The 27,099-nt window shown below is 43.1% G+C and overlaps 2 protein-coding genes across 2 annotated transcripts in view; one reads left to right on the top strand and one right to left on the bottom strand.

Annotated features, from left to right (window-relative positions):
* Nucleotides 1–218: 218 nt before the first annotated feature.
* Nucleotides 219–17,876, bottom strand: LOC138439385 (retinitis pigmentosa 9 protein homolog). The gene is made up of 5 exons (XM_069588125.1): nt 17,510–17,876; nt 9,728–9,758; nt 7,010–7,139; nt 1,532–1,593; nt 219–805 (listed from the first exon to the last, which is right to left on the bottom strand). Exons 2-5 carry the CDS (start codon nt 9,754–9,756, stop codon nt 697–699), a joined length of 330 nt encoding a protein of 109 aa, XP_069444226.1. The 5' UTR covers nt 9,757–9,758; nt 17,510–17,876; the 3' UTR covers nt 219–696.
* A 5,671-nt stretch (nt 17,877–23,547) lies between these two features.
* Nucleotides 23,548–27,099, top strand: part of FKBP9 (FKBP prolyl isomerase 9) — a 43,177-nt gene continuing 39,625 nt past the window's right edge. The window contains exon 1 of the mRNA XM_069588092.1: nt 23,548–24,021. Within this exon, the coding sequence (XP_069444193.1) occupies nt 23,615–24,021 (407 nt within the window). The 5' untranslated portion in view covers nt 23,548–23,614. The remainder of the gene's footprint in view (nt 24,022–27,099) is intronic.

Here is a 27,099-nt window from a genome sequence, read left to right as displayed (position 1 = left end):
AGGAAAGTTTTTCATGATTAAAACCATATATACCTTATATATATTTCTGATTACACCTCACAGCTTGCAGGATGTTAGTCCGCCAGTCAGTGATTTGAACCCGGGCCACGGTGGTGAAAGCACAGAGTCCTACCCACTGGACTTGCCAGGGCATTCCCCTCATACACCTTCTAAATTTGGACATAAGTATATTATGATGGTTTAAAAATAAATGAGTATTTTTAAAATAAATAGTGAGCTTTTATTATCCTCAGCAGCACAGGGAAATCAAGCCCGAGCTCTACACAGGTAGCTCCACCCTGGAGGTGGAACCTACGGCAGCCCCAGAGGAGCTCCTCAGAGACTCCCTTCATCTGGCCGCCCTGCCTGAGGCATTTCTAAGGAGTTGGGACCCACAGGGATCAGCAGGGAGGAGCAAAAGGGGAAAAGCTCTCCAGCCTGAAGTCAGGCGTGTCCAGAGCTAGCACCTGGCAACACACTACTCACATCCTCCCTGGAAGGCAGGGGAGAACCTGCACCTGGGCCTCCACAGCCCCTCCCTCTGGGCGTCTCTCCTGTTCCTCTCTGACTCCGTCTTCCTCCACGGGTCCTCTCATCTTTGGCCACAGTGTTTGGTTTTTGAGAAGAGAATGTTGAACAAGCCAGGCTCCATCATTCTGAGTCTGAACTCTCATTCGACTTGGAAGACTTATGCTTTCATTTTTTTCTTCTTTTTCTTTTCTTGCGTTTCTGTTCTGAGGAACTGGAGCTGCTCCCATCGTCATCTGACGCTGAATCCTCCAGTAATTGTTTTGATTGTTGTATCCTAAACACATAAGATTGACGAAATAACCATATTCAAGTCAATGTAAACAATTTTTTTTTAGATAAAAATGTAAGAGCAGTAGAGAGGATGAAAGCTGTCACAAATAGTCACCTCATTAAAGACAGTACTGATGTTTACTTTTGCATATTTCCCCGTTCTTGGCTATATCCATGCCTATTTTACATGACTGTAACCAGTGTACAGGGGCTTCCCTGGTGGTGCAGAGGTTAAAGTGTCTGCCTGCAACGTGGGAGACCTGGGTTCAATCCCTGGGTACAAGCCATTTTGTATTCTCAGGTGAATACTAGGTAATCTCCTTCAACAATTACAATTCAATATCACCAATTTGAAAAAAACCCTCTTGTTTTTTCACCCTCTTTATTCATGTCTAATTTTTAACAGTAGCTCAGACCCTTAAAGACACTGGAGAAGGTAAAACATAAGAAAGAGACTCAATCACATAGTAGAGCTAGATATCACAGTGTGGGCTGCCAACATCAACTGTCTATGACGTGAATGGGCTTGGCCAACTTTAACCCAAGCGGAACAGGCTGCCTGTGCGTTCCCCACATACTGGTCTTTTCAGGGACCACTCCTGTTCTCCAAACATTTCACAATTAAAATACCATCTTCATTAAACCTTTTCTGTAATACTGGAATGGCTGTTTCTAACTTTGTATGATTTCAGACTTTAAGAAGATATTGTTATTACCAGAACAGTCTCACCTTATATCCTTTTTGTGTCTTTTATTCTCTTGTATGATGTCATACATGGGATCTTCATGTGCCTTAAGGGTGAAAAAGGGTTGGATGAAAAAAGGGTTAAAGTTGGGTTAGGGTTGCTAGGTTGTTAGTTAATTAAACATTAAACCCCTAGGTTACTAAAAGCCAGTTATTCTTTTTCAATTTGGTTGTTCAAATGTTCTAATCCTTCCTAAGGGGCACCAGCACTGCCAACTCACTGAAGCTGTGAAAAGAATTTCCCAAATAGGAAGATATAGGAAGGCTAACCTGGTGGTCCAGTGGTTAGAACGCTGCACTTTTCACTGTGGAGGCCCTAGGGTTAACCCCTGATCAAGGAACAGGATCCCGCAAGCCACACAATGCAGCCAAAAGGAAAAAAATACAGGATTGGGGGCAGGAGGAGAAGGGACGACAGAGGATGAGATGGCTGGATGGCATCACTGACTCGATGGACGAGAGTCTGAGTGAACTCCAGGAGTTGGTGATGGACAGGGAGGCCTGGCGTGCTGCGATTCATGGGATTGCAGAGTCAGACACGACTGAATGACTGAACTGAACTGAACTATAAAGAAATAAACCATAGCAGAATCATGAAATATTATTCAAGGAAGAAATATTGAAGCAATTCTCTTTGTTCTATGTGGATACATGACCATGAAATATTAATAGTATTAAGAAAAACAAGTGAATTATAAAATCACATATAGGGGGACTTCCCTGGTGGTTCAGTGGCTAAGACTCTGCTCTCCCAATGCAGGGGGCCTGGGTTCAATCTCTGGTCAGGGAACTAGACCCCACATGCCACAACTGGTTCAGCTAAATAATAAATACCAAAAAAAAAATCATATATAAGAATGAAACATTTATAGATATACAAAAATATATAAGTCTCCCAAAGTCTGGAAATATACTGGAGGTATAGATAATTTTAAATTATTTGAATTACTTAAAAATAAGAACACATGTATGGGAAATGTTATGGTATGTGAATTATCTTGTTTTATTTTTTATCGCATTTTAAAAAAGAATAAACATTTATAATAGAAATTTTAGATACTGTCAAAAAATTGTTTTAAAAAAGTTGATTACTTCACTACCCAGAGATAACAGTAACATTAACATGTGGTGTCTCTTGTTTTTTTTCTCTTGTTTTGGGGGGTTTCTTTTTTGCCATCCTATGCAGTCTGTGGGATCTTAGTATCACAACCAGGGATTGAACCTGTGCCCACATCAATGAAAGCACCAAGTCCTAACCACGACCACCAGGGAACTCCCTGGTCTCTTTTTCAATCATTACTCATAATTTATGAAAAATCATAATCATACTATATAAAATTCTATTACTTTTCATTTACACTTTCATGAACATGTCCCCATGATATAACACATTCTTCTAAGCCACAATTCCTAATGGCTAAATAATCTGTTACAGTAATTTATGTCGGTATTTAATTTATCTTGGTATGTTGAACTATTAGTTGTTTTCCATTTTTCTTTAGTTTTCATTTTTCTAAACATATAAATTATAATGAAAACTATCCTGCTGCTGCTGCTGCAGCTGCTAAGTCACTTCAGTCGTGTCCGACTCTGTGCGACCCCATAGACGGCAGCCCACCCAGGCTCCCCTGTCCCTGGGATTCTCCAGGCAAGAACACTGGGGTGGGTTGCCATTTCCTTCTCCAATGCATGAAGGTGAAAAGTGAAAGTGTCCGACCCTCAGCGACCCCATGGACTGCAGCCTACCAGGCTCCTCCATCCATGGGATTTTCCAGGCAAAAGTACTGAAGTGGGGTGCCATTGCCTTCTCCGGGAAACTATCCTATACACACGTAAATAGTTGTGTATATACTAATGTTCTCTTATACTCTTAAGGTAAATTCTTATAAGTAGGATTTCTGAATCAAAATGAGTATCCTTAAAGTTTCTGGGATTTATTGCCAAACTATGTTCTATGGTATCCGTAAAAATTGTTATTCCACTAGAAGTGGAATGATTGATGTCAAAATAAGTTATATCAGATTATTAAAATGAAAACACAGCATCTTAAATGTCATAAAAACCGGAGAATGTCTGTTGACTCCAGTCTGATTTACGCTAACCTCAGTACAGCCAGAAAGCTGCATACTTTACTTGATAGAAGCAGTTACTGAATTTACACCCCTGGGAAGTGACTGTTAAAATAATATGAGGAAATGATAGATTTATTTTACTGTCAAGTAAAGAGTATATACAATTTATATATACATTTCTAGCTTATAGTTTAAAGATACAATCTTTAGGTAAAGCCTGGAAAACTAAAACCCTATTTTAGCTATGAAACATGTTTTTGTTTAATACAATAACTTTAAAAAAGTGATTGAATAAATAACAATGTCTGCTTCAGAAAAAGAATTACTTTTCCCAGGTATAAGCAAATAACACTTTAATGAGAAGTTAATTTTTTTAAAAGAATCTGTCTCACAAATGTACAGGCATAATACCTTGTTCTTTATTGTACTTGGCAGATACTGCGTTTTTTTTAATCGAAGGTTTGTGGCAACTCTGTGTCGAGCAAGTCAGTCAGCATCCTGTTTCCAAGAGTACTTGCTTACTGCATGTCACAGTGTCACATTATGGTAATTCTCACAATATTTCAAACTTTTTCATTATTGTTACGTTTGTTAGGGTGATCTGCAATCAGTAATCTTTGAAGTTAGTACTGTAGCCTTCTGAAGGCACAGATGATGGTTAACAATTTTTAGCAAGAAAGTATTTTAAATTGTTATGTACTTTGTTTTTTAGACAGAATGCTGTTGCATACTTAACCAATTACAGTATAGTGTAAACATGACTTTTATATGTATTGAGAAATAAAAAAATTTGTCATTCACTATATTGTGATATTCATTTCTAGATATTGCTAGAACCAAACCTGCCTTATCTCCGAGGTATGCCTGTAACTTAACACAAATGTGGTTAACACCAGACACTTTGACTGAATGGCTCTGGGAATGTATTTTGTGTGAATTTCCAGTTCACTGATTACAGCCTAATTCACTGATATTCACTGTCTCTGATATATGTAAATTGATATGGTGGGGCTCTAGTTACTACTCTGAACTATTTTAACTTTTGGTTGCCTTTGATTAAAAAAAAAAAGGGCATTCTTTGTCCCCTGTTCAGTGACTATACCGTTTACAGCACCAGCCTGGAAGCAAAAATAAAAAAGGAAATATTTCTGTAAGATAACACAGTTTCCTTTAAAGAAGACAAAGAATTGGTAGATCATATCAAAGTTTTTCTTCATTAAACTCCGATTCTAAAAACAAATGCAATCAATGAATGAACCATGTAAGATCCTAAAAAACAAAGGAAAACTTGCGATTGGGTTATGTCCCAATAAACCCATTGTATGTTGAAAATATCGTAGGTCAAAAATGCACTTTAATGCACCTAACCTACTGAATATCATAGCTTAGCCTAGCTTAAATGCACTCATAACACCTATTGATACATTAGCCTGCAGTTGGGCAAAATCATCTAACACAAGGGCCTCCCCAGTGGCTCAGCAGTAAAGAATCTGCCTGCAATGCAAGAGCTACAAGAGACACAAGTTCAATCCCTGGGTCAGGAAGATCCCCTGGAGAAGGGCATGACAACCCACTCCAGTATTCCTGCCTGGAGAATCCCACAGACAGAGGAGCCTGGTGGGCTACAGTCCATGGGGTTGAAAAGAGTCAGACGTGACCAAAGCGACTTAGCAATGGCAATCTAACACAAAGCCTATTTTATTGAATAAAAAGCCTATTTTATAACAAAGTGTTGAATTTCTCATGTAATTTATAAATGGATGTATGAATTCATTTACATATAATATATCCAAAAAAGCCAAATTGATAAAAACAGTAGATTAATGGCTATCTGGGGCTGAAATGGTGATTAACGGGAAAGAGTCCTGAGGGATCTTAATGGGAGGATAAAATTTTCTAAAACTTATTTATGGCAATAAACAAATATACTCAGTAGTTAACTAAAAAAAAAATCACTGTTTAAAATGAGTGAACTTCATAATATCTATATTAAACTGCAATAAAGCATTTCAAAAGGCCACAAACCCAAACATACAGAGAAAAACTTGTAAGAGTCAAATGCAAAAAAATTTTGTATATCACAATGCAGTAAACACTAAAATGAACAGACACCAGAAAATTCACTTCTAAGGCACCAGCGGGGAGAACTGAGAATCAACTCAATTTTTCTTTGCAGAACCTCCAAAGAGCTCAGGAATTGACCTTTGAGCACCAGATACTGTTGAATGTAAGGGTAAAGGAGGAGCTGAAATAATGAGGACTGATTAAAAGTCCAAGGGTAACTCTTACTAGCCCTGGTAGAAGTTATTGTCTGAAAAAGGTAAATCATAGGATCTCTGGCAAAAGGACATCAGATACACCTGAAGGCAAGGTGCGACAGTAAATACAGAAGATTATGGGAACACATTAAAAAAAGCAGACAGCAAGATTTCCCAGCCTTTTTGCTCCAGTTACATTCCACAACACTAGCAGCTTGCCCTTCACCCTTCATGGAGGAGCCGCCTTCTCTGGGAAAATACAACCCAGCCCTAGAAGAAAAACCTACAGGTCCTGACCTCATAAGTTCTCAGTTGGACAGACTAGAAAGATCACCCTCCAGTGAAACTCAACAAGCCCTACTCACACACTTAGAGCTTCCAACAACTTTTTATCTCCCAGTGATGAGTAAGAATCACTGTGATTGCCAGTCTTCAAGATGGACACCAAAATCCCTAAAAAACATGCCCTCAGGTATTCCCTGCAATGCTGAATAAAGCTAATTGTTTACCCAGTAACCTAGGTACTGGGAAAGGATGGTGTGGAATGGAGGCAAAGAAACATGAACTGCTATTTTAATTGTGTGCATGAAGAATCTCTGTACAAACAAATGTCTTTAAAGGCAGCAGTACCCCTTCTTCAAATGCCATCTTATGCTGGTGTGGTGGATGGTGTGCACACAGCTCCACCTGGTCCAGTCCCACCCTGTGTGGCCCAGAGCTCCTCTCAGGTCATCTGGATAAACAAACACCACTAATGAGGACACGCTGAGGTGAGACCCAAGGAGACCCCAGGTGACCCCCAATGCATCCTTCGTCCCCCATGGCATTTCTACATGGAATATCCTTTCTGTTACAGGAATATTACTGAAGCATAGACTCTGCGAGCGGCTACAGTCCTGTGGAAGATCACTGCCCTTGCAGCCAGAAGCCCTGGAGTCAAGGCGCTGCTCTGCCACTTACCCTAGACACTGACTAACACATGCAAGGGGGCTTCCTCATCTATCGCCTAGAGATCATGCCCTGACTTCAACAGCATGGTGTGAGAGTGAATTAAAAGGAGTGAACTCGTTTGTAAACAGTGGTCTATAACTTGCGTGAACTGAGTCTGTTATTTGAAACCCGTCCACACTCACACTGCATGACTTTGACTTCTTTCCCGAGTGGCATCCAAAGTCCTTTGGTTGGTGCGTGGGCCAGAAATTCCCTGGCATGTTCATTGCCTGGGACATCTGGTATACAGTCTTCTGGCTTAGTCTCATCTTCCTGAAAAAGGAAACAGTGTGTAAGCTCTATGACAAAAAAAGCGCCAGAGCTCTCCTCCTACCCGCTTGAGAACACAGCACTGCCTGGCTTGCTCATGGGCTGGAGACCCCTATGTCATCACGTTATCCTCTGAAGAGCTAGAAAGACAGAGTATAACTGAGAAAGAAAATGGAAGTAACTATTCCAGAAGAGCTGCTGCTGCTGCTGCTGCTAAGTCGCTTCAGTCTTGTCCGACTCTGTGCGACCCCATAGACAGCAGCCCACCAGGATCCCCCGGCCCTGGGATTCTCCAGGCAAGAACACTGGAGTAGGCTAGCCTACCACAAAAACAAAGTAGCTGTTCTTAGAGAAAAGTCACTGTTGTTTACACAGGCATGATCTGTGAGCTCCAAATTCTAATTCCAGATCACAAAAATTAGATTCTAAGATCACAAAAAATTTTCTAACTTAGAAACTTTGTGGAATGAGGCAGAAGATAGAATTAAACAAATAAGGTTTTCTGGAACAATAAAAATAATATATCAGAGTAAAATAGATTATTAGACCTTGAAGACCACTGTCATGTTTTATAACCTCATACATCCTGTATTTGTGAGATGCATTTTCACCACCAAATAACTGCACTGTATAATTAAAGTGCTGTTTTTTTACATTATGATTTTTTTCATGTTTCCATGAATATTAAATTTATAATAGAAGAATGTTGCTGGGAGCCAGTGTGAGGAATCCCGCCCGTGACAAGGTCATGAGGAAGGAAGCTGACATATGCAAGGCGTGCTCAGACTTCAGGGACCCCTCTGGAAATTCCTAAGCATGTACCCCAACAAAAATCTGCCGGCTTTTGTGCTCTGCTTTTCCACTCTTCTGACATTTTCTGGAAAAAGTCAATTCAGGGCTTTAGTCTTCTGCATTTGAAAGAGTGTCTCAATCCAAAAAACCCTCTGATGGCTTTCTAGCCTGCCTGCAGGACTCCTACAGCTGCGCGTGTGATTGTTTGAGGCCTCCTGACCGCAGGAGGCACAGGAAGCTTAAAACATCCTAGGAATGTAGGAGCTTCCGAGGAGTCAAAATCTTTAGAATAGGACTGATTAAAGGTTTCATTTGTTGAATCAATATTTGCTGCCAAATTTTCACATCCTTTAGTTGTAGATATAGTTAAAATAACAAGTAGTAGACCTTGTGTTAGCAACATTAGATCTTTGAGTTAAGTACCCTCTTTGTTGTGTCCCACTGCACCTTTGTTCTATAGAGATGTAACTTTAATGCTAATGCTTTAAGGAGATGTAGATTAAAGAAAAACACTTCAGGGGAAACAAGATTAACATTCATTAAGGAAGAGAGCCAAAAAGTGTTAACAAGCCTCTTGGCCAGAAGATAATGTAAATCACCTGAGACCTTTTGTATGCCAAATGATGTATAGAAAGAGCTTGAGCTGCGAACGCTACATAATCTTGTGTTACCCATTGATCTCTGTGTTTTATCAAAAAGTATAAAAGGCCTTCTGAACAATAAAGGATGGGGCCAGCTCCGGGGGCCAGCTCCGGGGGCCAGCACCAGGGGCCAGCTTCTGGGGCCGGGGGCCAGCTTCTTGGACCAGCTTCTCTAACTAGTCTCCCGGCCTGGTTTCTTGGCACTCTGGCTCCCCCCGTGTCTCTCTCTCTTTCTTCTTCTCTCTCTTTCCCTCTCTCTGCTCTTTACTTTAATTTCGGGCTGAATTTCCACCTGGAGCGCGGAGGCTCTCCACGTCTACTTACTTGCCCCGGCTGTTAAGACCCGCGAGAAAGGGAGCTTAAGGCGAGGCACCCTTAGATATTCAAGCGGGCGCCGGTGGCCCAACGTAGATGGTGCAAATTCCTTGTCTGGGATTTTATTGGCCTTCCGCGTAAACCAAGCTATTCAGCCCTCTTCTTCCACTTAATCTTCTTACTACACTATAGTTTCTTAATCTAATCTTTCATTAATAAATAAACAAGTCTTTCCACGCCGACGCCGTCCACCCTTCGAATTCCCTGGATCCACCGGGGCTGGACCCCGGCAGAATGTTTTCTAAAAAATTTCTTTTTAAGTGAAAAGTTACCAAACAGAAAAGGTTACTTTGGCCTTAAGTCCTCTTAAGTCTCACTCCCAGAGAAACACACCGACACTGTGGCCGGGGTGCTGGGGGAGGGACTCTGCACCAGGCGGGGCCGGACTGGATGGATGCACATGTCCTCAGAGTCCACTGTTCTCTGAACTGATGACAGTCAAGAAAGGAGCAGTGGAGCGTCAGAGAAGGAACATGGGGCAGCAGAGCTCTGAGAAGACGCAGTCGCAAGGGAGACAGAAAGAAGGGGAGCGAGTGCTGAGGACAGCCAGGGGGCCTGCAGTGGTGTCTTAGGGACAGACACAAGGCAGATTAAACTTCTGCAAAGGCACAGACTATGACAAGCCCAAAGTGCACGAACTGACTGCCATCTGCAGAGAAGAGACAGGACTACCGTAAAGGAGCTTCAAACCTTAAGCAGCTGTTTTTCATAACAAGTGACTGAGTCTGAGCTCTGGTCAAATCTGTCTCAGAGGAAAACCAAAAATACAAACTTTACACTGACCTTGATAAACTCAGGAGGAGGTTCTTCATAACTAGAAGGAAAAAAAAAAAACACAAAACACTGATCATCAACCATGTTTACAGGAATATAACACATTTCAATCAGCAAAAGGCATCAATAGGCCAAAATAAAAAGGTGTTGTTGTTGTTGTTTTTTCAGTAAAAACTGAAAACATTATAACTAAACAGTTAATAAAATATGCCCAGCAGTCAGAAGTCCCAAATAAATAAACTGATGCTATACCACATCCTACTGGGTTGTAGAACTTAAATTCACTGAAATAATAACTTGGTGTCTTGGCATGATTTTATTTTTGGAAGAATCAAGAGATTGCAGGGAAAATGTGATGTAAAAAGAGCTTTGAGTTAATTATGGTTCCAATCTGTCATTCCACTTGTGGGTGATTTGTGTGTGTGTGTGAAGTCGCTCAGTCGTGTCCGACTCTCTGCGACCCTGTGGACTGTAGCCCGCCAGGCTCCTCTGTCCATGGGATTCTCCACGGACAGAGTGGGTGATTTACCTATCATAATTTTCAAATTCCATGACACTGAGAGGGTCATGGGGATGGGGACTGTGCAGGGGGCAGGGAGCGAAGCCAGAGGGAAGGGCCTGTTGTAGCAGAAGGAAGGGGTTGACCTGTCCCAGAGGCTCCTCTCCCACTCCCCACCCACCAGCTTCAGATTCAAGATCCTCCCTGAAAGGCCTGGCCTGGCCTTCCAGTGGGCTGAGTGGGCTATGGGGATACTGTCTGCTGCTCAGCAGCCTGACTGCCCTCTGACCTCTCAGGACTCAGGTCTCCTGCTCAGTGCCGGGATAATAGGTGACACTCAGTGAAGAACTACTGCTAGAGAAGCAGGCGACTGTGTGCAAATGTAGTTTCCCTTCCACCAGCACAGCTCTCAGACCCCAGGGTCCTGAGAAAGCAAATCATGCCCGTGCTCCCAACTCATTTCCACTTGTCACTGCCCTGCTGAAACTTCCAGAAAAGGCTTCTGGATGCCAGATCTAGAAAAGTAGCACCAAATGCTCATGTTCATTTTTAAGTACTGACACACTACCTACTCCCTATTAAACACACTGTGTGGGTGTTTGGGTTTAATTGTGAATGCCCAAGGGACCAAAAACAAAAATGAGAATGAAAACAAAGAAACAGGACAACGGAACATGCCAGGTCTGTTCAGTGCTTCTGTAAGAAATATCCAACTGAGGACATCTGGACACTGTGGCTGGTTTAAAATTGTGTCTTGACTCCAGAAACTTGGAAACACACATGCGAGCTTTACCACTGATGCACCCAGATGGTGAGAGCCAGGATGACTAATTTTCCACATTTTCTATAATGAAGATGTGTTACTTTATGACCAGGGGGGAAATGTTCAAAATGTGAACTAGATATCCATATGGGACAGTCTCCATAAGTTTAAATTTTTAAAAAAGGGGAGTGAAGAGCAAACCATTACATTTGGAGTGAATTTTTTTTTTTTTTTTCGGCCACACTAGGCAGCTTGTGGGATCTTAGTTCTCCAACCAGTGATCAAACCCAGGGTCCCGGCAGTAAGATCCCTGAGTCGTAACTACTGGACTGCCAGGGAATTCCCTTGGTGTTTGTGTGTATGGGCAAAAGGAGTCATCATGTGGCCATCACACACCCACCTTTGTTATACATATAGACTGTCTCTGGAAGGATATCTAAAAAACTGGCTTGTCTCTAAGGAGGGGAACTAAGGATCATATAAATGGGAGAGTCTTTATTATTCATTCTATTTGCATTTGCATGCACAGGTATTAACTTGCAAAATGCTTTCTAATTACACCAGAAAAGCAAAATCAGTGGTATCTTCATTACAGCCATGTTGGTGTAAGCCCAGGTTAATATATTTCTGAAAGAAAACTGAAGGTAACAGGGACTAAGAAAAATGGAGCCTGAAATATGCTTTATATAGACAGAGGAAGCTCTGCCCCTGAAGACTACATAGCAAACAACCAGGCATGAAGAGACTTAGCTTTTTATGTGTGGGACACTGCTTTTCCAAAGTAAATGCTTGAAATATTTTCTAACAGAAAGTGGAGAGATGATAACAGTTCATCGGCATCCATTCATTAGAAACATTAATGCTATGCCTTATGCATAGAGACCAAAAGGAGACTGCTGGTACCAGCATAAACCAACTGATCCAGGAATACATCCTTTGAGCCACAAGAGTTATACAAACAACAACATATGGCCAACAAACTGAAATCCAAATTACTGAAAAAATATGTAACTATTGATGCCAAAATGAAAAGGAGTGTGAAGGGACTAGACATTTTGAAATCTATTATTAGCAATGGCTTCCCTAAAAAGTCCATTTTACAACTGTTTTCATAAGTTTAAAGGAAGGCGGTTGATGGTTTTTCCTCAGGCTAAACAATTCATTACTTTAACATATTAAAACAAGAGAAGCAAGGTAAAGTGTAAGAAAATGGCCAGTGGACATTGAAGAGGGTACATCAGGGACAAAGGATTTCAATTCAATTTCTGAAAAAACAAACAAACTGTGGGGCCTGCCATTTAATAAAATTGCAGACTGAACAACATGCTTAATTTTTTTTGTTATAACAACAACAAACAAATTTAAAAGGTAGAAAGCTACAAAGGAATCTTCAGCAGAGACAACATCAGAGGAAGATTTCAACTAATCTGGGCAAGTGGAAGGAAGAAAGAACTGATTTCTGTCTGTGTAGGAAGTTAGTCTTCAGGAGATGGGGTTAGGGAATGTGGACATGGAGTGGCTGAAGCCACCAGTTTTTTCCTCCTTCCTTATATCCAGGAAACTGCCCACCCAACCTGTGAAGGTGACAGCAGATTAGTGCCCTCTGAGCATAGCTGAGGATGGGGGTGATAGTGAGTGTGGGCTGGAAATCAATGCTGAATGGAAGTTTGTATGAACTCAAGACACTCAGCCTTCTCCTTTCCAACCCACCCAGAAAGCTTGCATCTAAGCATAGATCCCCAGACTGAAGGGTCTTCTCTAGAGAAGCTGAAGAGCCCTAAAAAAAAAATCTTTACCCACAGCCTGATCTTCCTCTAGTGAGACTACGCAGTCAATGAACAAGCACCTTCCCTCTCTGTCTCATACGTGGATGCTTGTCAAAGGGTGTTACAGGGCCTCACTCTTAAATATGAGTAGACACCCAGATATCCAGGCATTAGGGGGGAAAACTCTAAATGGAAGACAGACCAAAAGAAAAGGCAAATACAAAGGCAATGGAAGGAGCAGAAAATAAAGAAAAATTAATGACTATCCTCGAAGAAGAAACAAGAAAGGATGTTATGGACAAATAATGCTCAGAATGAGAAAAAGTTCTTGAATTGATAAATACGAGAGCAGAATTTTAAAAATATGTGCAATAGAAGAAACAGAAGATAAATCTACAAAATAGATTGAAGAGTCAAAGGGATAAACAACTGGGAATAAAAGATAATTACAGGATCGACAGAAATCCAACAGAAAGAAAAAGAAAAGGAGAAAAAGAAATCAAAACATAGTATACTTATTTAATATACCCATGAAATGTCAAAAGATGAAAAGAAACTTGTAAAAAAGACACACATCATAAGCTTCAGAATGGCAAAAATAAATGGAAGTAAAGTTGCCAAAGCTTTAAGAGTAGAGTTAAGGCTGAGCACGTAACCTGTAAAAGAAAGGGAATCACAGTGCCATCAGACTCCTTAGCAATTCTGAAAAGTACACACCACCTTCAAAACTGAGTGAAAATAATTTTTGACCTAGAGTTCTATACCTCACCAAATTATGAAGTTTAAAGACAGAATAAAGACATTGTCAGATATGCAAGGCGTCAAAAAATTTACCTCCAATACACTCTTTCATGGGAAATTACAGAATGTGCTTCAGCAAAATATGGGAGTAAAGACAGAAGGAGGAACAGATGCAATCCAGGAATGGGATAAAAGACAGGATATTGGTGAAAGAAGTTCCAGGATAATGGTTGCACTCCAGGTCTAGAAAGTAACGAAGGATTACTGGAGGATAAAAGATGAAAGATCCAAGTGAAAAATAAAATAATTGATTATCTAGATAAGAATACATGGGGAAAGTATTTTCAGCTTTTGAAGCCTCAGGGGAAAAAATAGCACTTGATAATAGTATAGGAAGTCGCTCAGTCATGCCCAACTCTTTGTGACCCCATGGACTGTAGTCTACCAGGCTCCTCATCCGTCCATGGGATTTTCCAGACAAGAGTACTGGAGTGGGTTGCCATTTCCTTCTCCAGGGGGATCTTCCCAACCCAGAGATCAAACCCTGGTATTTTGCATTGTAGGCGGACGCTTTTACCATCTGAGCCACAGGGAAGTCCCTGGTGTGAAAAGAAGAGAAGCAAAAAGCAAAGGAGAAAAGGAAAGATAGACCCATTTGAATGCAGAGTTCCAAAGAACAGCAAGGAGAGATAAGAAAGCCTTCCTCAGTGATCAATGCAAAGAAATAGAGGAAAACAGTACAATGGGAAAGACTAGCAATCTCATCAAGAAAATTAGAGATACCAAGGGAACATTTCATGCAAAGATGGGCTCAATAAAGGACAGACATAGTATGGACCTAACAGAAGCAGAAGATATTAGAAGAGGTGGCAAGAATACACAGAAGAACTGTACAAAAAAGATCTTCACGACTCAGATAATCACGATGGTGTGATCACTCACCTAGAGCCAGACGTCCTGGAATGTGAAGACAAGTGGGCCTTAGGAAGCATCACTACAAACAAAGCTAGTGGAGGTGATGGAATTCCAGCTGAGCTATTTCAAATCCTAAAAGATGATGCTGTGAAAGTGCTGCACTCAATATGCCAGCAAATTTGGAAAACTCAGCAGTGGCCACAGGACTGGAAAAGGGCAGTTTTCATTCCAATCCCAAAGAAAGGCAATGCCAAAGAATGCTCAAACCACCACACAATTGCACTCATCTCACATGCGAGTAAAGTAATGCTCAAAATTCTCCAGGCCAGGCTTCAACAATATGTGAACCGTGAACTTCCAGATATTCAAGCTAGTTTTTAAAAAGGCAGAGGAATCAGAGATCAAATTGCTAACATCCGCTGGATCATTGAAAAAGCAAGAGAGTTCCAGAAAAACATCTATTTCTGCCTTACTGACTATGCCAAAGCCTTTGTGTGGATCACAATAAACTCTGGAAAATTCTTCAAGAGATGGGAATACCAGATCACCTGACCTGCCTCTTGAGAAATCTGTACGCAGGTCAGGAAGCAATAGTTAGAACTGGACATGGAACAACAGACTAGTTCCAAATAGGACAAGGAGTACATCAAGGCTGTATATTGTCACTATGCTTATTTAACTTATGTACAGAGTATATCATGAGAAACGCTGGGCACAAGCTGGAATCAAGATTGCCAGGAGAAATATCAGTAATCTCAGATATGCAGATGACACCACCCATATGGCAGAAAGTGAAGAAGAACTAAAGAGCCTCTTGATAAAAGTGAAAGAGGAGAATGAAAAAGTTGGCTTAAAGCTCAACATTCAGAAAACGAAGATCATGACATCTGGTCCCATACTTCATGGCAAATAGATGGAGAAACAGTGGAAATAGTGGCAGACTTTATTTTTCTGGGCTCCAAAATCACTGCAGATGGTGACTGCAGCCATGAAATTAAGAGACACTTGCTCCTTATGACCAACCTAGACAGCATATAAAAAGCAGAGACATTATTTTGCCAACAAAGGTCTGTCTAGTCAAAGCTATGGTTTTTCCAATAGTCATGTATGGATGTGAGAGTTGGACTATATAAAGAAAGCTGAGTGTTGAATTGATGCTTTTGAACTGTGGTATTGGAGAAGACTCTTGAGAGTCCCTTGGACTGCAAGGAGATCCAACCAGTCCATCCTAAAGGAAATCAGTCCTGAATATTCATTGGAACAACTGATGTTGAAGCTGAAACTCCAATACTTTGGCCACCTGATGCAAAGAGCTGACTCATTTGAAAAGACCCTGATGCTGGGAAAGATTGAAGGCAGGAGGAGAAGGGGATGACAAAGGATGAGATGGTTGGATGGCATCCCCAACTCAAAGGACATAAGTTTGAGTAAACTCCGGGAGTTGGTGATGGACAGGGAGGCCTGGCGTGTTGCAGTCCATGGGGTTGCAAAGAGTCGGAAACGACTGAGCAACTGAACTGAACTGAACTGAATAGTATAAGAAGCAAATGAAAAATTGAGGCTATTACTATTCAAAAGGCAACAGTTATACTAGAAAACAAGAAAATCATACCGTTTGACTCAAAAACAAGCAACACTGCATAATTATAACCATGTTAGTACTCACATTGATTAGGGAAGTTATTACATCATAATGGAGCTCAATCAGAAGGATGGAAACAGAAAGGGCAAATAGGAGAACTAAATCTTTACAAGAAGTTAATAGATAATGTCTAAGAGTGTTGAATCAACAAAAGCAGTATAAGCATACAATTTAGAAACGTGCAGTTAAATCCAAGAAGTGAAACCTAAAAGTGTTTGCATATGGAAGTCTTGGCCCTGTTAGGAGAGAACTGGGGGTAGAGGGTTGTACAGGGAACTATGGGGGCGAATGAGGAGTGTGGCAACCCACCACTATTTTTTTGTACGATTTTTAGTAAATACTATTAATATTTGAGTTTTTAAGCTATATACAAGTACTACTCTGATATAAATTAAACTTTATGAAAATCAAACACAACTCTGAACTAGAAAAAGCAAACATGTTCATAGCCTAGCCAGTTTTAAACCTGTGAAACTGGAAAAATCGCATTGGTCTGAGAATTGAGTACACCTCAATTCTGCTGTAGCTTTGTTGGCTAAACAGGTCAGTGACTTAATCACTGAGCCTCCATTTTCTCACCTATAAAATGTTATCATCTTCCTCCTGTCTGTGAAAAAGTTCTGTGAGCTTCAAAATAAACATGTAGAGTATTAACCACCATCTGGCATCTTATAGTTAAAGATACTGAGCGCTGAGCGGGCCTCAGTCCTGCCTGAGTCCAGGGTGTCTAGAAGGAGCCAGGACTGTGGCTGCTAGCAATGCAGCTCCTGTATCATCCAGAACCATTACTCACTGAGGCGAAATTCAGCTCAAGAGCCACACTGAAAAGTACAAGTCAGGCTTCAAGGAACCAAGCATTTTGTATCAAAGCTCCCAGAGGTGAAGGAGAAGGATTAACCCTTTGAGGACCTTTCCTGACATGTCTGTCTTAGCAATCATGAGAAAGCAGGCAATGAGAAGTGCCTGAAACAATTCAAATAACTAACTGAAAATCAAACTTAGGAAAGTTCGACTTCTAAAGCTGATTACAGGATGACAGAAACAGAAAAGAACCGAAAGGGTCGTTAATCCAACTTTCCACCTGATGTCTATTTAAATCTCCTTTACAACCCACCCTTCTCTCAGTGGTCATCTGGACTCTCCTCCAATCCTCGGGAGCTGGGGGAGCACACTGCCTCTTAAGTCAGGCTGACAGGGGTCCTAATTCTCCTTGGGCTGGAACTGGCCTCCTAGTAGCTTTCATCCTTATCCCTGGTTAAAAATCCTAAGGACCAGAGAGAACAAGTCTACTCTCTCTTCTACCTGACAGCTCCTCCCGAGTAGTTAGGAGCCAGGCCCTCACCCCACTTTACTTCTCTTCACTTTACCCCACGAACTGTAACGGGAGTGGGCTTTCTCTTCCCTTATTAACAGCAGAAGATGGAAAGGATGGGGCTTTTAACCCGTTCACAGCGCGCCCCCTGACCTGAGAGCGGGAAGGACCAGGGCACTCAGGGGGCACTTCTGGATTCAGTCCTGACCAAGCACCGTCGCTTTCTGCCGGGGAAGCGCCCGCCGCCGCAGCTCGAGTCCCCGGACGAGGCTCGGGGGAGGAGCCTCCCTCCCTCCAGCCAGCCGCTGGGAGTCTAGGGTCCCGCCGCCCGGAATCAAAACCGGCTTCGTGGGGCCGCGAAGACAACACTTCCTGCCTGCCGCGTCCGCCGGGCCCCGCAGCAACCTCTCCTCCCGCCGCCCCACGCCCGATTTCATCGCCGAGGCCACCGGTCCCCGCCTCCTCCCGCAGCTCAGCGGGACGGACTGCCTCCCGGCGGCGCAGCCTTAAGTCCGCACTCGGAGCGCCAAAAACCTGCGGTGGGGTCAGCGGGTGCCGCAAGCCGGAGCGCGCCCCCTTGCGAAGGCCGGGAGCCCTGGAGCCTAGGATGCTGCAGGGGGAGCTTGAACTCCCACTTGGTTCTCTGAAAGTATTTCTCCTGAAGCCTTCAGGGATGTAAGCCGTCAGTTGCATTGAAGCCACCATGCTAAGAAAAAGCCTAAACTAACAAGCGGGAAAGATCGAAGGCAGGAGGAGAAGGGGACGACGGAGGATCAGATGGTTGGATGGCATCACCGACGCAACAGACATGAGTTTGAGTAGGCTCCGGGAGTTGGTGATGGCCAGGGAAGCCTGGCGTCCGGTAGTCCATGGGGTCGCAAAACGTCGGATACGACTGAGCGACTGAACTGAACTGAACAACTGGGGAGAGATCACGTAAAGAGGCCCTAAGGCTCCATAAAAAATGAGATGTCAGGTCAGACCCCACTGCCTAACCACACTCTACCCCTAGTGAGAGGACTCCTTGGTGCATGCCAGAGATACAGTGGCTCACAGCAACCAAGCTAGACCAGAACTGTTTTCCCCATCTTGGGGAGGCTTTGTGGCGGACCAGTTATGTGCCTAAAGTAAAAGAAAAGAAAATGGAAGAAGGAAAAAAGAAAAAGAAAAGACAACAAACAGTATTTAAACACAACAGGTGACCTTATAGCGTGCAAGCAAATAATCTGAAAACTTTAGTATATACTTCTATGCAGAAAGCAATTGTGTTGGATTTTTCTCACTTGCAATTGATAAAAGTCAATTCAAAGTCAGTTTGCCTAACACAGTGATTTGATCTCTCAGCAAGAAGACCTGGGGATTGATAATTACATTTTAGCAAATATTAGTAAAAATTCTTTTGAAGACAACAGTGGACCAAAATCCAAATCGAATTGTTCTTTTTTTTTTTCTGCAGTACCTCCCCACATGTGGGATCTTAATTCCCTGACCAGGGATGGAAACTGTTCCCCCTGCACTGGAAACTCTTGAGTCTTGACCATTTGACTGCCAGGGAAGTCCCCAAATGAAACTGTTCTAAGAAAATAAAATTCAGGAATTTATTGACTTACACATGTGAAATGTCATAGGATAAAACTTCAGGAATGGCTGGATCTAGGTGCTAAAATGTTATAGTTGGCAAGTTCTCTCTCAGCTTTACTTTCCTTTGTATTGCTTCATTCTTTGCAGTTTCTCCCATGTGGGGAAAAAGATGACCACTGGAAGCCAAAGATGGCCAACAAATTAGCAGTCCTAGATGGAAGAAACTTTCCCTTTCTCAGTTTCAGTAAGAATTCCATGTATTATACTCATTGCCTTAGCAATTCTTTATTACCCAGGGCCATCTCTCACATTCAGTCCCATTTTCTGATTGTGATAAACTCAGTATAATAGCATCTAGTAAGCAATGAAACAAACAGGAATTCTTACCCTGGTGGTTATGATTCTGAATCATTATTATTACCTATCATACTTTGTTTATGCTTATAGCATCTGGAGGGGTGTGCAGGTACAGTTCATTTCCAGAAATAGAGAGTAAAGCGATTATTACCCAACCGTGAATATACATGGAGTCACCCTTCAGTTTGTACCAGGGCACCTAGCCCAGTGAGTGAGAGATGCTTTCTTTGTTGTCTCTCCCTATTCTAGCCTCAGCTTCAGGCTTTTCTACCCCTCTGCTTCATCCTAAGATAGCAGATTCACCCTCAAATCCAACAAGAGGGTCTTGGTGTTGGTCTAATTATAGAGGGGTGTCTGTATCTAGTCCTGACTGTGTTACTGGATAGGTTTGAAGCCTTTTTTCCCCCTAGATGTTTATTTATTTCTGGCTGTGCTGGGTCTTTGTTGGTGCTTGGACTTTTCTCTAGTTGTGGCGAGTGGGGGCTGCTCTCTTGTGGTGCACGAGCTTCTCACTGTGGTGGCTTCTCTTGCAGAGCATGGGCTCTAGAGTGATCAGGCTTCAGTAGTTGCAGCACGTGGGCTCAGTAGTTATGGTGCATGGGCTTTAGATGCCCCACTGCATATGGAATCTTCCCAGATCAGGGATCGAACCTGCGCACCCCAGCACCCCCCAGATCCCGGCACTGACAGGCATATTTTTAACCACTGGACCACCAGGCAAGTCCTATTTCTAATCATTTCAACTGGCATTCTATTTAGTCACTAATAGGATTGGAGGAAAAATTACAGGCAACGTGTTTTCTTTGGTGCTTGGAAGGGGAAAAGGAGACAGCTAACATAATTAGCAATCCGTGGCAAAAAACTGGTTGACAAACCAATTGCCATTCCCCCTTCATTTCCTTGCTCACACCACTCTGGCTTTGTACAAGACGCTTAGGTGGCCATCTACTTCAGGGGAGGCCCTTTCCCTCCTCTCTGGAAATGAATCTTAATTAGTCTTAAACCAATCATAGTAATGCAGTTTCTCTTCCACTGATAGATAGATTAGCAATGGGCATGGGATGCAATTTCAGTCAATGAGGCATGATGGGAGGGCAGTAGGAGGGAGGGTTTCTGGAAATGCTGTCCTTGCTCTGAATAAATGATACTTGGAAAGATAAAAGGTTCCCTTTCTGCCTCAGGATGGTGTTCTCTGTAGGTGGTAGCTGGATCTAGGGCAGGCATCTTGTAATCACAAGGGGCAGCAGCAAACCCCCTGAGGAGGGAAGGAAAAGAAGCCCTCAGACCACCTGAGGTTGTTCTAGAGACACTTCATTAACCACTCCTGCAGTTGCTTCCCATCCAGAGCTCTTGAGAGATAATATATATGGTTTAAGTGATTTTTGAGTTTTCTATTACTCATGGATATATGTTATTCCTTACATTTCCATATTACTTTGCAGATTTCCACCCCTCCTAAACTGCTTCACTTGATCCTCACAGAGACTCTATGGAGATAGGCAAGATATCTTACAAATAAGGAAAGTGATGCTCAGAGAATAGGGGGATGGGTGGCCCTACAAGCAGGTCGGTCTGATTTCTAGTCTAGGATTTTCCATCAAACCACATGGCAACTCCAAGTGTGTTGTCCAATACTGAAGGTGGGAGACTTTCTTGGAAAATCCTGGGAAGGGAGAGAAGACATTGCTACTTCACATTTGCCTCAGGTCAGTTCAGAGGAATACTGGCCTTCTCTTTATCCCCAGTTCAGTATGTACCAAGCTAAAGTTAATAGCTTCCATAGCTTAGCCTTCAGGGTTTACTGCTTTTGGAAGATCTGATTCATGCATGAATCCTTCCTTATTTCAGGCTCAATGAAAAGTGGAATTCTTTCTTTAGTGCCCTGCTTTACTTGCCAGATTATGTTTGTAATTTTCCCACTAACTTCTTGTATGGAGCTGGATTGAAAGAACCTTTGAAGCTCCAACATTCTGGCCCCCTGATGTGAAGAGCTGAGTCATTGGAAAAGACCTTGATGCTTGGAAAGATTGAGGGCAGGAGAAGGGACGACAAAGGATGAGATGGTTGGATGGCATCACTGACTCGATGGACATGAGTTTGAGCAAGCTCTGAGAGCTGGCAATGGACAGGGAAGCCTGGTGTGCTTCGGTCAGTCCATGGGGTTGCAAAAAGTCAGATATGACTGAGTGACTGAACTGAACTGAGAAAGAACCTAGTTTTCTGATACTCATTCAGACCGATCCTATTTCAAATCGCCCTTCAGTTCTTCCTCCAGGACACTCCACACCTCCATCCCAGACTCAGACCTTTTGTGTATTTCTCCTATTATGTCCTTGCCTCGATTGTGTCACACATCCTCTTGTTCCCTGGCTCTGTTCTCTCACTGATTCTCATCTTCTACTTTCCCCTTCTTGATATCTTTCTCGCTTCTCCCCCCACCCTTTTAAAAAATTCCAGTACCTTTCCCTTCTTTCCGGTTCCTGTCTCTCACCAACCTGCCTCTTTCCCCTATCTTTACCTTTCTGAGCTTTTAGTCTACTGTTGACTCTTCTTGACTGGATTCACAGTTTTTAAACTTGGCCAGTTCTCACAATGTCACCCCCAGTTTAATGGAAATCTTTTTTTTTTTTTTTTAATTTCAGCTTGATTTTATCAGTTCTTAGGTTGATGGTATCAGTAATGCCAAGAGGTAAATTTTCTCTTTAGCAGATTGCTACAGAAATCCAGTTCAAAGAATGTCGGTTAGGTTTTAAAGAGACGTTGTAGAGTACACATACTGTTTGATCAGATAATTAACATTTTAAAAGGGATAACAAGGGAATTCCCTGGTGGTTCAGTGGTTGGGGTCACTGCTTTCACTGCTGTGGGCCCAAGGTCAATCACTGGCTATGCAACATGGCCAATAAATAAATAAATAAAAGGAATGACTAGAAATCAATGACTAGAAATCACTGGGAAGTACTACAAGGCAAAGTGGAAGTGGCAATCACTGCCTGACCTGCTTCTTCCTGCGTCTGTCTTCTTTTGCATGCTGAAGTGTCTCCTCTCTTACAGGATCACAGAATTTTAGGATTGGAAGTCTTAGAAATCAACCCCTTCATTTTGCAGATGAAGAAACCGAGGCCCAGCTAGGTGGCATGTGTTGCCCACAGTCACAACAAGGAAGGGCAAGATTCCTGACTGGAACCAGGCTGACTTTTTGGTTTGTTTCTATGTAAAACCTGGCAGAGTTATTAAAAACCATAAAGAACTAATGAAAAGTACATAGAAGGAAGCAAATCATCACCCCAAATTCAACTTACCAGTGGTTGAATTGTATTAGTAGGTTTTCTATTTCAATAAAATAAGCTCTATTACGAATAATGGACATTTTTTTTTTAGTGCTACATGTAGCTTCTCATTAGATCCTGGATCTAATAAAATCTATAACACTCTAATAATTATAATTTTTAAAAAAATTATCACATTTTATCTTCATCTTACAGAGGACACTGACTTAACTTGCAGGTCACCTAGACAGTCCACATTTTTTTTTTTCCTTTAATAAGGTGGATTCAATTTACTCACCATGTTAGCATTTTTGCATTTCTAGTTAGAGATTAGGTTGCTACCCAGCTTCTCTCTCCCTTGCTATCTTTGCCAGGTTTTGGTATTGGGATTGTTTGCTTCCCAAACAAGTTGACAAACCTTTGGTGATTTGCTTTCATTAGTCCAAGTTTCAATAAATAAGAATTAACAATTCTAAACTAAGAATGCGTTTAACTACTCTAGTAAATTTCCCCGCAGAATCTGGGTCTGTAATGTGAAGTCTTAACTAGCTTAGTCACGGGGTGGGACCATGTGGGATGTTTGCTATTAAGTATCACTCACATCTTAAAACTTTTGCCTGAGCAACTGTCACGGAGTCTCCCCTTTTTCTCTAAGTATTAAAAGAAAATCCTGGGGAAAGAAATCTCGAAGATGGCTTCAGTCTGTTTTAACGTAGAATCCAGCCTTGAAACTAAGTTTTTTTAAAAAGAAGTTTTCCTCCCTTCCCAAATCAGCAAAGGGTAACTGGATCCGCGGCCACGTAGAGCCTCTAGGGGCCCTAAATCCGGAGTCTCTAGGGGTAGGCAGAGATCCGCGGGTTTGCCTGGGCCAGAAGTCTTTCTCTTCTAACTGTATATCGCAGCCCAATCCCAAAGAGTTCTTGATTTCTCCCTCGGGGACTGGTCCCTTTGAACTTCCAGAAGGCCCGCCTCTTCCCCGGGCTGGCCAGCTCACGGGACGGGCGGCGCAGGGCAGGCCTGGCGCTCGGCCGCGGCTCCTCCCCTCCCTCGGATGTGGCCGGGGGGCGGGGGGCGGGAGAGAGGGGGTGGCTGCTGCCGCCCGGGGAGAGCCGGGAGTCTTTTCCACGTTTGCAAAGGCCGCCGCACATCCAGGCCCGACCCGCGCCGCCCGAGCTCCGTGCGCCCTCGCGGCTCCCCGCCGCGCCCCCTCCTCTCCTCGACTCCAATGGCGATCAGGGCCCGGAGTTGGCGGCCCCCGCCGCCGCCGCTGCTCCTGCTGCTTCTCTGGGTGACCGGGCAGGCGGCCCCTGTGGCGGGCCTGGGGCTGGGTTCGGACTCGGAGCTGCAGATCGAGCGGCGCTTCGTGCCCGAGGAGTGTCCGCGCACCGTGCGCAGCGGCGACTTCGTGCGCTACCACTACGTGGGGACGTTCCCCGACGGCCAAAAGTTCGACTCCAGGTACCGCGCCCCGCGCACCAGCCGGACCTCAGAGGCTGCAGCGCCCGTTTTCCCGCTTCCCCGTCTCCGGACAGGCCTTTCCCTCCCGACGGACCTCCCCCAGCTCCGCCCCTCGAACCCGCGCTCCTCCCTTTCCCTCTTCTCACCCCAAAGCTTCCCCGACCCTTCATCCCTTTAGCTTGGGGGATGCGGGGGCCCTGGAGCTTGCCGGCCCTTTTGCTCGCCTGGTGGGCTGGAATCTTCCTGGGACCTTGCGCAGCGGTGTTGGCGCCGATCACCCACTCCTCCGCCCTGTGCAGTAACACGCGCGAAATCTTCGTAAAGAGCTGGCCCCCTAGCCGACCCCCGAGAGTGCATGTTAGTGTTCGCCTGTCTGTCTGCCTTGACTGTGCCTTCTGGCAAGGCCCTTGAGTGTCAAGTCATTCATGCCTCTCGATGATGATGATGGAGGTGGCGATAGCAGCCGCTAACATTTATGGAGTTGTTACAGTTGTTACAGGGTGGTTCTCAGTGCTTTCCATATAACGAATTTATTTAATTCTTAACTACAGTTTTCTGTGTAGGTATTATCATTACCCTTATTTTGCCAGTGAGATAACTTGAGCCCATTGGAGGCTGAGAAACTTGTTTAAGCGAGATAGTTTTGAAACCTGAACAAGTCCAGGATTTGTGCCCATTAACTACCGCCCTCCCCTTATGGCCTTACAAAAAACTCCCTGGGCAGGAGGTCGTCCAGAGCAAGTCACTCAGCTTTGCCCCATGCCCGGTGTCCACAGTTCCTGCCCTTGAATCTGCAGCGAGATCACAGGTTCCCCAGTTTAGCATTAGGGTTAACAGGCCCCTTCTCCAGCTCCAAGCTGCTCTCCTTCCCCAGACTTTGTTACGGTCCTAGGTCTGTGTCCACACTTCTTTTCGTGATCTGCTTTGTGCTTGAGGCGGGGCTAAGCTCATTCCTGAGGTTATCTTTTAAAAGGTACTCTTTGTCTTTTTAGCCTTTTAAAAAATTCCAGACAGGGACTGTATATACAAAAGCTGGTTAGTATTTGATGTGGCACATAGCAAGCACTGAGAAATATTCATTCTCTTATTGTTTCAGTTGCTTCTTTTTAAAATGGGTTTATTGAGATATAATTTACATTCCATACAATTCACCCATTTAAAGTGTATGATTCAATTTTTTTTTTTTAGTATATTCACAGTCGTGAAATCATCACAACTCTCTAATTCTAGAATATTTTCCACACTCCAAAAAAAGGAACCCATCAGCAATTACTCCCTTCCCCTCCAGGTCTAGGTGACCACTAATCTGCTTTCTGTCTCTTTATGGAATCTTGCCATTTGCAGCCTTTAGGTTTGGTTTCTTTCACATAAGCTTGGTTCATTTATGCTGTAGCATGTATCAGCTCTTATTCCTATTTATGGCTGTATACTATTCCATATAATATTTTATCTATTAATTAGGTGATGGGCTTTTGAGTTATTTATACTTTTTGATTATTATGAATAAGAATGTTGTGAACATTCACATACAAGGTTTTGTGTGGACATATGTTTTCATGTCTTATGGATATAGGCCTAGAAGTGGAACTGCTGGGTCCTATGGTAACTATGTTTAACTTTTTTAGAAACTGCCAAACTTGTTTTCCAACGTGGCTGCACCATTTTACAATCCCACAGCAGTATATGAGAGTTCCTGGTTCGCCATGTTCTCACCAACACTTGTAATTGTATGCCTTTTTGATTATAGCCATCCTAGTGGATGGATATGAAATAGTAGGTCATTATGGTTTTGATTCATGAATCTCTAATGGTGAAGGATGCTGCACATCTTTTCATGAGTTTATTGGCCATTTGTATATCTTCTTTTGCTTCACTAGTTAGAAAATAGTGAAGACTTTCCTGCTTATGCTGATGTTAATTAATAATTCCCACTGGAGCAAATCATCTAATACTTTCTACCCTCTAGAATGACAGCCACTGTGAGGCAATGTAAAAGTGAAAAGAGAAAGTGTTAGTTGCTCAGTCATGTCTGACTCTTCCCAACCCCATGGATTGTAGCCTGCCAAACTCCACTGTCCATGGAGTTCCCCAGGCAAGAATGTTGCCATTCCCTTTTCCAGGGGATCTTCCTGACCCACAGACAGTGGAAATACAGATGAGCTGTCATCCATTCTGCAAATGTGTATGCAGTGTCTGCCCCTGAGAATGGTGTTCCCTCCCTGCACTCTGGCTATTGTCCAGACAATTATACACTGTGTTAAGTACAGAAAGAATAATAGCACACACTTCTGTCTCTCACATAGAGTTCACGGATAGTCCTTACCTTGTGCCTTTACATATATGAACTACACTGAATTCTTTTAACCTCACAATACAATACCATCTCATTACAAATGAAGAAATTGGGGCTCAGAAAGTTCAAGTAATTTACCCAAGATGATAACTACTAAATGGTGGAGTGGGGCTTTGAATCTAGGCGGTTTAGTGCCAGAGTCTCAAGTTTATAGTCTGTAGTCCACTCGTGTGTGATGGCAAGAATGGCAAGGAGCTTTGGAACCACCCAGAAAGTTTAACTGTATGTTGTGTGTATTGGTGTGTTTGTGTCTGGTTGTGGGACTGGTCAAGATGGAGTTTTAGGATGTGTGTTAAATCACTTCAGTTGTGTCTGACTCTTTGTGACCCCATGGATTATAGCCCACCAGGCTCCTCTGTCTTTGGGATTTCCCATGAAAGAATATTGGAGCGGGATGCCGTTCCCTTCTCCAGGGGATCTTTCAGAGCCAGGGATCAACCTGTGTCTCCTGCATCTCCTGCATTAGCAGGTGGGTTCCTTACCACTAGTGCCACCTGGGAAGTTGGTGTGTGTGTCTGTATGTGTGCCTGGTTGGGGGCTGGTCGAGATGGAGTTCTGGGACAGCAGGAGTAAAATCTGAGCAGGATTAAAATTTACCAGGAGGAACTGAGGGATGAGGGCTGGGGGTGGGGAAGAAAAGGCGAGAGTGGTGGAGGGAAGAGCACATGCAGAGGCCTGGAAGAGGGGGCATGTGAAAGCTGCTTAGTATGGCCTGAGCTTGGAGT

The sequence above is a fragment of the Ovis canadensis genome, chromosome 4 (genome assembly GCF_042477335.2).
Source record: "Ovis canadensis isolate MfBH-ARS-UI-01 breed Bighorn chromosome 4, ARS-UI_OviCan_v2, whole genome shotgun sequence".
NCBI lineage: Eukaryota > Metazoa > Chordata > Mammalia > Artiodactyla > Bovidae > Ovis > Ovis canadensis.
The sequence above is the reverse complement of the archived record's forward strand: the minus strand, read 5'-3'. Positions and strand labels throughout refer to the sequence as shown.

Excerpts from the sequence above, each read along its gene's own strand:
- LOC138439385 (XM_069588125.1), bottom strand. The coding sequence starts at position 9,756 with ATGAAGAACCTCCTCCTGAGTTTATCAAG. Across the intron at positions 7,140-9,727 it reads CTCCTCCTGAGTTTATCAAG|GAAGATGAGACTAAGCCAGA; the intron begins GTCAGTGTAAAG and ends TTCCTTTTTCAG. Across the intron at positions 1,594-7,009 it reads AGAAGTCAAAGTCATGCAGT|GCACATGAAGATCCCATGTA; the intron begins GTGAGTGTGGAC and ends TTCACCCTTAAG.